The sequence below is a fragment of the Hypomesus transpacificus genome, chromosome 19 (genome assembly GCF_021917145.1).
Source record: "Hypomesus transpacificus isolate Combined female chromosome 19, fHypTra1, whole genome shotgun sequence".
Classification (NCBI taxonomy): domain Eukaryota; kingdom Metazoa; phylum Chordata; class Actinopteri; order Osmeriformes; family Osmeridae; genus Hypomesus; species Hypomesus transpacificus.
Window position 1 is genome coordinate 9958945 of NC_061078.1, and position 11658 is coordinate 9970602.

Genomic DNA, 11658 nt, shown 5'->3' on the forward strand with positions numbered 1-11658 from the left:
CAATACATATCAATTTAACTCTTACAAATAGCATGACAGCTTTAGCTTTTTATCTGTAGAATAATTTGATGTGTCATGACCACAACAAAAGTGTTTAACGTGATCTAAAACACTCAGCATGCAGAATAGCTGATATGCACAGTATCATATATACAATTGTTTTTTAATATCTCAAACACCAGTCTTTTGTTACTCAATATATCCACACAGTTGTGTGCCCACAGTTGTCCATGTGGGCACTGTGACTCTATCTTGAGTGTTCTGGACTCAGTTCTTGAACATGTCGCACAGTAGCTTCTCCATCGGGGTGTTGCCAATGGTACGGTGGAAAAACAGAAGCTCGATACGCTCTGAGCTGACGAAGCGAAGAGAGGGAAGGAGAAGAAGAAGTTTCCCAAACCTATAAAAAGTAGGGGAGTTAGAGACATAACATTCACAAATCATGTTTATTAAATCTCCTGTTCAGTGAGAAGTGTTTGTACCTTGCTGGTTGACTTGAGTAGTGTGAGCGGATGTGTTGGCCCAGCATCACCTGAGATTGGTCTTGAAGGTTTTCCACCTGCTCTGGATCTTTTAGACCACGAGTTTCTGTTACAACAACAGAAAAACAAGGTCAGTACCTTTAGTCAAAGAAAATGTCTGGCAAAAATGAAATCTGAATGAAATTAACCATTTCTCCCTGGTAGATTTTCAACTAGACTGGAAATAATGATCTATTCACAAAGCATAGGAACATCCCAGAACCCAAGTTTTAGCCAACACAAGTTTTAGCATTCTGAATGAATGTCAACATCACCATCAACAATATCTTCCAATCACTTGAGTCCCCTCATATCATGTCTAACCCACCTGGCTTGAAGAGAACAATGGCCTTGAGGCAGGCAAACTCAGTGGGGTCGACAGCAAGGGCCTTGAAGCGGCTAAAGACCTCCTGGAGAAGCCGAAGGTCCAGCCTGGTGTAGCTGGTCTTGCTCTGCATTGTGGGGGACAGGTCAGGAAGCGAGAGCAGTGGGCAGCTGTCCAGGGGCAGGGACCACTGGATGGCACAGAGAAGGAAGAGTTCACTCCACGCCTCCTCCAGGAGGATTACCTGGGAGGAAGAAGAAGGGGTCAGAGATTAAGGCTCCGGATAGGGATGTTTTAGCTAGTGTGTTCTACAAAATGTGAATTGTGTCTCTCTAGAAAACTCGATCTATGTTGGAGCCACAATGTGTCACTCTTAGACTTATTTTTTACATGACTAAAGAAAGGAGTTAGTGTGTTGTTTATACAATAACTTCTAATGAAGCTAGAAAATACCTGTGTCCACAAAATCAAGTGCTAGGGAAATCCGAAGGGGAATTCAATCTTACCTGGTCTCTGAAGGGTAGGTTGGAGAACACTGGCAAGTTCTTGGCCCATTTCACAGACATAAAGAGCAGACGGGCTGAGGTCTCATACACGTTTTCATTGCTGGAGGGGTACAATGCCATGTGATACTCTGACGACGCTCTCTCTGGCTCATTGCTCGTCACATCAATATTTTCGTCAACTACAATACAAATGATGGGATTTAGAGACACAAACAGACTTTGGGTATATTGATACAGCTTTTTGTTCTAATAGGTTGTATCAGTAAGATTAATAAATATCTCCTCTATCAATATTTCCTTATAGATTAAGACAAAGTCAATCTCTTTCATTGAATGGGAGCTGGTAGAGAAATACTGTATCAAATGTTAAATGTACTTTCTATACAAGAATTAGTCTTAAACCCCTGGTTATGGAGTGCCACAGTAAGTTCCCCTTTCACTACAAGCTGTTAATCTCACCATCCTCAGGCTCCAGCTTGGCGCAGGTCTCGGCAGTCATGAGGCTGGCCATGAAGCGATGGTTGTTCTGAGGGCTGATACAGCGCTGCGGGGGGGCAGAGGAGCTGATGGACATGGAGGAGGTGATGTGGGGCCGCGTGATGACTGAGCAGGTGGAGGAAGAGGAGGAGGAAGAGGAGGAGCTGGGCTCCCGTGTGGTGGCCAGGTGCTCCTTATCTGTGTCTACATCAATGGAGTCCAGACGCACCTGGGCCGTGCTGCGAGGCTGTCGCTCGTTCTGGACAGCTGTGGGAGGAGCCGAGGGAGAAAATGAAAAGGAGCCGGGTGGAGGGTGGTGGAGGTGGGGAGGGGCGGAGGGTGGTGGAGGTGGGGAGGGGTGTGTTAGCTTCTCATCATGTAAATTGTTTGGAAACGTGTTTGACTGAGTTGTACTCACTCACCATCTTTGTTCATGCCTGCCTGTAAGCATTTCTTCAACCTGCAGGCTTGGCACTGGTTGCGATGGGCCTTATCCACAGGGCACATTCCCGTACCAGCCTGACACCTGTTGAAAAATACAAACATTATTTAATAAAGCTATAATGCATACAAAAACAAATCTATACTTCAAAAGCCTTTTTTGTAAAAAAGTTTTTAACCATGATAAATTATAATACAGTAATTATATAATGTCTTTTTCATATTATTGAATCTTTAAATGGTCAATTACAAAATTGGCTAAGGATAATTTTACAGTGAATACTACATGTCCATACCTATATATGAGTCTTCGTCTCACACTGCGCTTGAAGAAACCACTGCAGCCATTGCAGGCGTATATACCGTAATGTTTACCACTGCTGGTGTCCCCACACACTTTACAGAGCAGAGCAGGGCTGAGAGCTTTGCCTGGGGCAGGACTCTTGGCTGGAATTTGACAGAGAGTATTAGTATAGTATTAGTATTACTATTTTTTGCTGGTTGGGTGAGTACTGATTTAGGAATGTCCTCACCATCTGCATATGTGCTAGGGGTAAATATATATGTATATATATTTATACATATATATATATATATATGTTAAATACTTTTTTCAATATTTCTTCATGTCTCATATTTATTTTATATTCACAAAATATATAGAATATAAGCATTAATAATTAAAGATTAAACATTACTGTTTACGTTGTCACAGAAACTTGTCAAATTCATTGTAATACTATGGCTATACAGAAAACATAAAATGTTTTTTGATTGTATGATTGTTTAGCTTATTTTACATTAAAGGTACTGGTGCATTGCCGGCATTATCAAAATCGAAATTATAAATAAAAAAAATATGACCATGTGTTCAAAACATAATTATAAAAAAAAAAATGTATGCAACATTTATTATTGCTATACATGTACATACTTAAGAAAAAAAGATCTGAACAGCCCAGAAAGCAGTACATGGAACTTGTGGATCCTAACCAGAGAGCAAGTGTCTTTCTTACCTCCTCTGCTGTCTTCCGTTCCACTGCTCCCTGTGGATTCACTGGGAGAGGAGGAGGGGAGCATGGAGATTTTCGACAGGTGATCCTCCATCATGTTGACAAGATGTCCAATAGGACTTTTGTGTTGGTCACTGAAAAAAGAAACTCCTCTGTGCTAGAACAAAATAGTATCCCAAGGTTTCATTGACTGTGACAATCTTCCTTAGGAGATGCTGTCCTACCAATGTCTGATGCTTGCTATCCTGGTACTCAGAGATGAGATGCTTCACAGACTCCTCCAAAAGTTTAGAAACGTCCCAAAATGAGCAAATGGTTCTGGCAGCCCTCTGGCTGTGACTCCCTCACTCAGACGGGACAGATGGTTGACCTGGTCCCCTCTTCCCTGAGCTCACCTCCCCTGTTCAAGGATGTCCCTGTCGGGGTGCCTCTCCCACGTCTCTCTCTGATGTGGACGGAGACGTTGATAGGCTACTCGTGGTCTTCCCTTCTGCTGTCCTCCACAATGGCAGATTAGCGTGTTCTGTTCCTCTGTCCTGTCACTTGGCTGTGGCGGTCAGTGTCTGTGGATCCTCCTTCGTGGCGGGTCCTCAAAAGGGAGGCCGTGGGGGTAGGATTAGCCCAAAGCGCTGTGTAAGCAGCACGCTTGTTTGTCATCCTCTTAATCTTTACTGTTCATCTACTGGATCAATCAGTCACATTGCCAGGACTTAAAAGCTGATGGTGACCATCGGACGAGGTCTTCATAAAGAGTAAAATATTTGAATTCTGTGCTGGGGCCAACTTACAGGCAAGAGGCTGTAACTTTAGACCTGTCCCAATCCAACTGTCCCTCTCATTCTCTCTCTCTTTCTCTCACCATTTTGTCTGTACATGACAGCAGCCATCAGTCAATAGGCCTCTTCGATGTCTGCATTTAAGAGATGATTGCACGGGACACACATTATTATGTTTACCGACCCCTTCAATTTGCATTGCCCTTTTTTTTCTTCTGGCTTCCAAATTCCATCTCAATTTCTTCCTGTGTATTTGATCTATGTGATTGCCCCTCTGTTCAAAATGACTCCCAGTATTTGCCTCTCCCACTTACCTCTTTCCTTTTTTAGATCATCCCCTTTTCAATGACTGCACAAGGAAAGTGGTGGCTGACAGAATAATGATGCTTTGGTTTGGTCAAATTTTGTTCATTCATGAGGGATCCTATGAATTATTAAGTGTTCAGAATCACTGTACTTAAATCATTACAGCACCATTTACATGAGCACATAAAGAGGACATTCAACAGGAACTACAAGAGACATGCCACTCAGAAGCAAGGTACAAGCAAGGTTTGCTAAAAGCCTGCCTATGAGACCCTAGTTAGGATATTCATCATATTGCATATTGCCTCAAAACCTACAGTATATGTTCCTTTCTAAAGCACACAAGACAAATGTAATGTTCTAATTTGAGTAAAAAGTACAGTGACTTGAAAATAGCTATAAGCTATCATACTGCTTGTAACACAAAGCCTGCATTTTGGCGCCTTCACAAGTTTCTGTTGATTTCATCATTTGTTTGGTCCTTCATACAGTTGAGTGGCTTCTGTGAATGATCTTAATCTGAAGAGGACGCGCTCAACAATATGTCCCAGCTTGAATTTTCTGTATTTTCTGTTACATGGCACAAAAAGTGGCATCAGTCTTTGGCATCTGTTTAAATAATAACATTTTTTCAGTTTGTGTCGTTTTTCTGTAACTGAAACAGGAAAGAACTGCAGCATCACATAATAACCCAGATTCCATGTTATTCGTCATTAAAAAGATTGATCAGAAATATGTCAAGGATCGAATATCTTTGCACACAACTTTTCATTATCTCTACACTACTTATATGCTCACTGAAACCTATCAGTTTATGCTGTGAATGTATGAGTGCTTGGAGAGCATATTAAATGTGAATGTCTGCAACCAAGGTCTCAAGCAAAGATGCAAAAAAAGTGAGTCACACTGCAAAATATTTACTGGTTGCTTCAGTTCCATAGGATAGGATAGGAGAGAAAAAAACAATTAGCCCAAAAGATTAACAATGTGGTCCTGGTGGCTTCTTCAGCCATATGGTGGCTGCTCTCTGCATCCTTGCCAGACTTTGTGCTGACCTTTGCAAGATTTTATCATGATTAGTTTCCTCTGGCTGTTTTCTTTGATTTATCTAATTAAAGACTTAAGTGATAAGTCATTGAGGGCTGTCGCTCAAGTCATATTTGTTGTCTATGTGGCTGTTGTTTGTCTGGAATTACTTGAGAACTGAGTCCAATCTATTCACATCAGTCACCCAGAGCTAACATTAGGAGTTTCTAAATTGTATTAATTGTTTTCATTGAGAAGTATTCTTGGTCCCACGATAAATGTTAGTAATGGTCCTAATACATGAAAGTAATTATTAATTCACAATGCTGTCTTTAAAGTACTTGGTATTGATATATAAAATGTACTCACAAATAATTAAAAACATTCCACAGCTATATAAACACATCTGCATGAAACAACATTCAATGCAGGTCAGTTTTCTTAAAAGCCACAATATGAACCTTTCAACACGGCTTCATAGCATACTTTTAGCATGTACTGCAAAACAAAATTGAATAGCCCTGCTTAAAAAGGATAATGATCCCTAACAGTGTGATGGCATAAATTTGAACAAAATATAATGTAATCAAAGCAATATCTAATCTGACAATCAACAGGTATGCTTTTTATAAAGGCATACGTCAAAATCTACAAGTCTACAAGTTTAATAATACAAGGTTAATAAACATTATGACATTGCATTTCAGTATACAATGTATACAATTTATGAAAGTAAAAAAATAAAATTGGACATTTTAATATACAGTATATATTGATAATTCATTCTGAAATCATTAATCAGCTATTCTTTTAGATCCACAACTGGCATAATGGGTGACAACCCTAAACCCTGGCCTTTGGAGTATGTAGGATCCAAATTTTGAAAATGAAACACACTGTACCTGTTCACAAAATGACCACCTGTTCAGGTACAAGTTCAGGCACAAACAAAGCATTATGGTTTACATAACAAGCTCCTAGCAAGCAATGTATATGACACCAACACAAGTTTTAAGTGTAGACTTGCTTAGATGAGCAGGCTAGAGATTATGGCAAGACAAAGAGATTAGAATGGGAGCAACCTAATATTAGAATTCAAAGTATGATTAGAGCTCCTGTGTTATGTAATGATATTAATGACCGCCTATTAGATTTTGCATATATTGAGGACATGTCTTTAGTAACACCAAGTCTGACCATCTATCTCTTACCCTACCTTATTACTACTATATTTTTGCAGTTATGTTTTACTGTATAATTTTTTACGTAATTGATTACAATGACAAATATTTAAAAAAAATGTTCATTCCTACAGACTGCTATACATTCACTTGTATTGATGGAGTTGGATGCCGTGTCACATATATAAAGTTATACCAATGAAGCAAGTACAAATGTTGAATTATTTAATCATTTCAGTAAACTCACGTCAGGCACTGTGGCAGACTCTTTGATTACATCACATTTTGTAGTCTTTAAATTATAAATGGCATACAAAAGAATGCTGATTCATCCTCAACTAGAAGACTGCTAGATGTGATCTTCGGATCAAGAGCGGATCTTGAGGCACAGAGGAGGAGTTTGGGTCCGAAATCTGATATTGCGGGTGCTGACGGTGGCAGTGTGGCGGTTACAACTTTGGTGTGTGTGTGTTTATGTGTGTGTATTGTATGTTTGTGGGGTTTTTTTCAATTTGTATATGTGGGCAAGTTTGTTATATAACCAGGTGACAAAGCTGTCTGTGGGATCTGACCTGTAGAATTTGAGCCTCTTACCTGTACGTCAGGGGAAAGCTCCAGGACGTCAGATTCACAAGCACCACAAAGCTCAGGCCTCCCTTGCATTCAGCTTATGAGCAGATCTCAATAAAGATTTCGATCCCTCGGGTTAGACCCTAGGATCTGGTTATGAAAATATGACCCTGGCACTCTGACTCCGCCTGATGTGGACCCACATTAACCTTGACCACCGATATGTCCACCGAGATATTCTTGGGAAAGCAGTTTGGTTTTGAACCTTTATCAATTAAATTTCATTGAAATTAGTTTACCAATTACTGTAACTTGGCATTGGCTTGCTGAAGTATAAGACATGACACTGAGTTTTAATCATCACTTAAATTACAAAAGTAAAAGTTATGACTGCAAAGTGGAATCATTGACCAAATGTCCACAATTAGATTACATAATCGCTGGGACACAAAAAGGTTAAAGTAGAATTCTTCCTCCAGTACGACCCTGCTTCCACAGCAAGAGCTGACACCCTGTCCCGACCTAGATCTCTGACAGTAAACAGCTGCTTCCCAAAGCGACTTGGTGCTGCCATCAGCAGAAACAGCCGAGGAGGAGGAGAGCAGGTGAGATGGGGGTATAGATGTGTGGGGGAGGGGGTTCAGGGCTGAGGGAGATAAGTGTCAGATTGGACCTCCGTTGAGCCTTTTGACGGAGCTCATACCCCCTGTGCTTGTTTAGAAGATCCAACAGCACGTTAACAACTAGCTGTTACTGCTGCTCACACTGTATTGCGTTTAAGGGATTCAGACAATGGAAAAAGTATTGCTGACAACTTGCATTCTCTGCCAAGCCCATCCTAGGCCAAATATCAGCTTTTCATTGTAGTTTAGCAAACAGTGAGCTTTAATTAAGGTCACTGCTTCAGTCAGAGGTATCAGATATGAGTTTGAATGAAAGTTCCTTCATTCATTCAAAACATAGATGCTGAAATGCGTTTCTGAAAATAATGTTGTGGAGCATGGTCTAGAAAGCCTGAGGATTTTCATCAAGGATTTCCACATCCATCTATATCCATTTGTTTAAAAAAAATTGATGTTACTTTGAGAAGCATTGAAATATATTAACTTCACAGTTAGAGAATACATGACTCTTTTTCTTCATTCCCAATCAACCAAAGAAGAATTGTATGTAAACCTTTGAAATATCAGCTCTTGTCAAGGTTGGATTAAAGAATTGGGGTAGTCTATTGTTTTCAGGACTGCACATTAGAAGTCACAATACTTGAAATTTAACTGTTGCTGAGTTCACATTGTCGTAAAAATTCATGATGAAAAAAAGATTTAGTTGTACAAATGTTTTGGTAATACTCCCAGTAAAATTATAGAGTGATGATATTGATTATTTCAATAATAATGATGAGTCAAATATAGGTTAGGGCCATGAGATATTCAATTGTTTTAACAAAATCTGAAAAATGAATTTAATTTTTTAACTTACTACGGTAAGATTGCACAGAAAGATACCACAAACAGATGGCTATCACTGAAAGATGTAATTTAACTTAATCATCACCATCAAGGATGCTTTAAACTGCAGTTTAGAGCCCCTTTGAAATATGGATAAGAAAATTTGTTGTAGAACATGGGAATGACCTTATATTATATCCAAGTACATTAATTCTATCACAACTGGTTTATCCAACAGGTGGGTTTAAAAAGTCAAACAAATAGTTTAAACAGTAATAGTATGGCAATTATTAGTAACTGATCTAATTTGCAACTTTTTGTTATTAATAATTGCTTGAATAATGGTGAGGTGTTTTCTTATAGGACGTTTGCAAACAAGTGTATTTTTTTGTGGATAAATGTGCTTAGTTAAAACCAATTCAACCTGAAAAGGCAAAGTAGATAAGGGTTAGATGACGGGGGGTAGCAGGGACCTGGTGTGGGCGTGGGTCAAGCTAGTGGCCAGCTGGGATTATCCAGAAGCCCACCATCTGCCACCATGAGCATAATTATCAAAATGAGAAAATCAATTGCTAGTAAATATCACAGGCATGTAAGCTCATTTCACCAAGCAAATTAAACATTAGTATGACTTAACTTAAAGACCATTTACTGCTGACAGAGGACTGGTGGGCTTATTGTGTGCTTGTGTGTACGTTAATATGGGTGTGTGTGTCAAGATAAAAACATTTTATACTTAATATCACTTAATATTTGACATTTGAAATTTGTTTTTAATGTAATCAGGGTATGTGTCCAATATATTCATTGAACAGATATTGGATGGATATATGGATGGAGCGTAAAAATATCTTCAAGCAAAGACAACAAGTCTGTCTTGCATCACACCAACTCAAAAACAAACACTATCATGAATGCACTCACAGATGTCCCACAGATGTCTTCGAATGAGTCACCCTAACAAAACCAAACACATTCCAGTTACAAAAGCTTACTGACAGTAATTCAACCAGATGCCATGCTTGGCACAAGTTTGTCAAATTCATCATATTTCTACCTAATCATCCATATCAAGATTAAAACATTATCCTTTCATATGAGCTATATTAGCTTGAAACAGTCCGTTTTGTAAACCCGCTTAGTGGTTAATCTGAGACAATGTTATTAAGTATAGACCAATAATGTGCTTACGGTAAGGGGAAACTCAACTTTATGTCCTAAAATATGGTCTAATCCATTTATAAATGGTACTTAATGGGTAAATGGATTTGCAGCAAACAACATGGCTGCCCTTAGATGCAATAGCAACGGCTTGTGAAATGTTGCATGAACCTGTTGCAAGCCAAGCCAGATCCATGGATCTGGTCAGGTATTGTTCTCTTATCTATTGTGACGCTATGAAGAGGCGTTGGTGGTGGATTATGGAACAGTGGCACATGTCAGGGAGTGAGAGTGTGGTTAGGAGTGTGCCAAACAGACAGAGCCTTATGGGTCTTAGTCTATGACACATGGGACACACTTCATACATGGGTGATACTAAGCGGTAGGGCAAGATTTAAACTGACTGGGCCATACACACACACCCTCAACTTTGTAACACGTGAAATGCTTCACTTGCAGATGGTGCAGCAACAGCTAATCGCCTTAAGAGATATGGATGGTAATTATTTAGGAACTGAGATTCTCTGATTCAATTACGATTGACAATTACGATCTCACACAATTTGTAACAAAAAGACCATTCCGATCCACAAATATCCATTTGATGGCACGATTCAATTTGGTAATGTGAAGTAGCTTCATCAAATAAAAACAAAACCCACTTAGCTTCCAGGTGAATTAAGACGATTCTCTGGACAAATATATGATTTCTGCTTAGCTCATTCACCCGAAAGCTACCAGCAATGTTCGGGCATTCACACTCTCACATTGACTGGCACTGTATGCTCAGGCTAGATGAAAGTCAGCCATGTCATATAATCAGTACTGGAACCTGAGCTGTGCCTCCACAAGCCACTGTGGCCCCACTCATTATCTTATCTCCCATTGTAACCCTCTGTAATTCCCCCTCTCATGATTGATGATGTCGCTGTCTGATTACACTGGGACAAAACCTCCTGAGATCACCTTTCCTGTCTGTGGGGTGGAGGAGTGTGTGTGTGTGTGCGCGTGTGTGTGTGTGTGTGTGTGTGCGTGTTTGTGTGTGGGAGAGGAGGGGTTAGCAGCTGAGATGAGTGGCCATTTTAGTTACTGTCTTGCCACATGCTGAGCTACGCTCATCTGATCATACACCCATGGTCTGTCACCCGACCAAAGCTAAATGTTTAAATTTTTTTCAGAATTCAAGTTTTCCAGTTACACATAAATGTGTACATTTTACTGTAAAGCAAATGTCTAAGAAAACTATTTTTCCATAAAACCCATGATGCACAAACTGATCTTGATAAATTACAATGGAAAACCAGACACAAAACTACCACTGCAATTGAAGACAAAAACGCTGGTGGAACCATGGTATAAATCATTCAAAATGAGTGTCTATTGGCTGAGATCAGGTCACTGCCTTGCCTTGTATAAATCAGATTGGTAACCTGTGCTCTTTATAAGAGAGACAGAGTCCCATCTCTCTATGCCCATGGTGGGGACAGATGCCTCATTATCCATGCCACTGGGGACAAAGCCAGACCAGCACCCGATGCCCCCACAGCGGCATCTGGTTTCCCAGGTGACGACACACGCCAACCCCAGGCCACTGTCGGACCGGCTCATCTCTGACCTCTGCGAACACAGGCCACTCACCAAATCACATTAAAGATTCAGAGGGCCCAAAGATCCCCATCAGGTGTGTTAACAACAGCATTGTTCCTGTTACCCCCCTGCTCAAGAGCCAGTCTAGAAAGGCACCTGTGTAGCCACCCCCCCTCAACACACACACACAATGCCAAGGCCCCCTCAAAGATACAATGACCAACCAACCAAGCTTTATGTGTGTGCGTGTGTGTGAGAGAGTATTCAGTATGTACCCCAGGGAGCTTGTACTGAAATTAAGTAGCATTTGCAGTTACATA

At 40.2% G+C, this 11658-nt stretch overlaps 1 protein-coding gene across 1 annotated transcript; it reads right to left on the bottom strand.

Annotated features, from left to right (window-relative positions):
• Positions 1-198: 198 nt before the first annotated feature.
• LOC124482097 (photoreceptor-specific nuclear receptor-like) lies at positions 199-3377 on the bottom strand. The gene is made up of 8 exons (XM_047042458.1): positions 3296-3377; positions 2567-2717; positions 2248-2355; positions 1812-2128; positions 1353-1531; positions 850-1090; positions 483-588; positions 199-400 (listed from the first exon to the last, which is right to left on the bottom strand). The coding sequence occupies exons 1-8, from the start codon at positions 3375-3377 to the stop codon at positions 268-270; spliced, it is 1317 nt and encodes a 438-aa protein (XP_046898414.1). The 3' UTR covers positions 199-267.
• Between the last annotated feature and the right edge of the window lie 8281 nt (positions 3378-11658).

What these genes read in the sequence shown, in the direction of transcription:
- LOC124482097 (XM_047042458.1), bottom strand. Translation starts at nt 3,377, where the DNA reads ATGGAGGATCACCTGTCGAAAATCTCCATGCTCCCCTCCTCCTCTCCC. An exon ending in GAGCAGTGGAACGGAAGACA is followed by an intron (nt 2,718 to 3,295) that starts GCAGAGGAGGTA and finishes GTCAAATTCCAG; the next exon opens with CCAAGAGTCCTGCCCCAGGC. An exon ending in CAAGCTGGAGCCTGAGGATG is followed by an intron (nt 1,532 to 1,811) that starts GTGAGATTAACA and finishes TTTGTATTGTAG; the next exon opens with TTGACGAAAATATTGATGTG.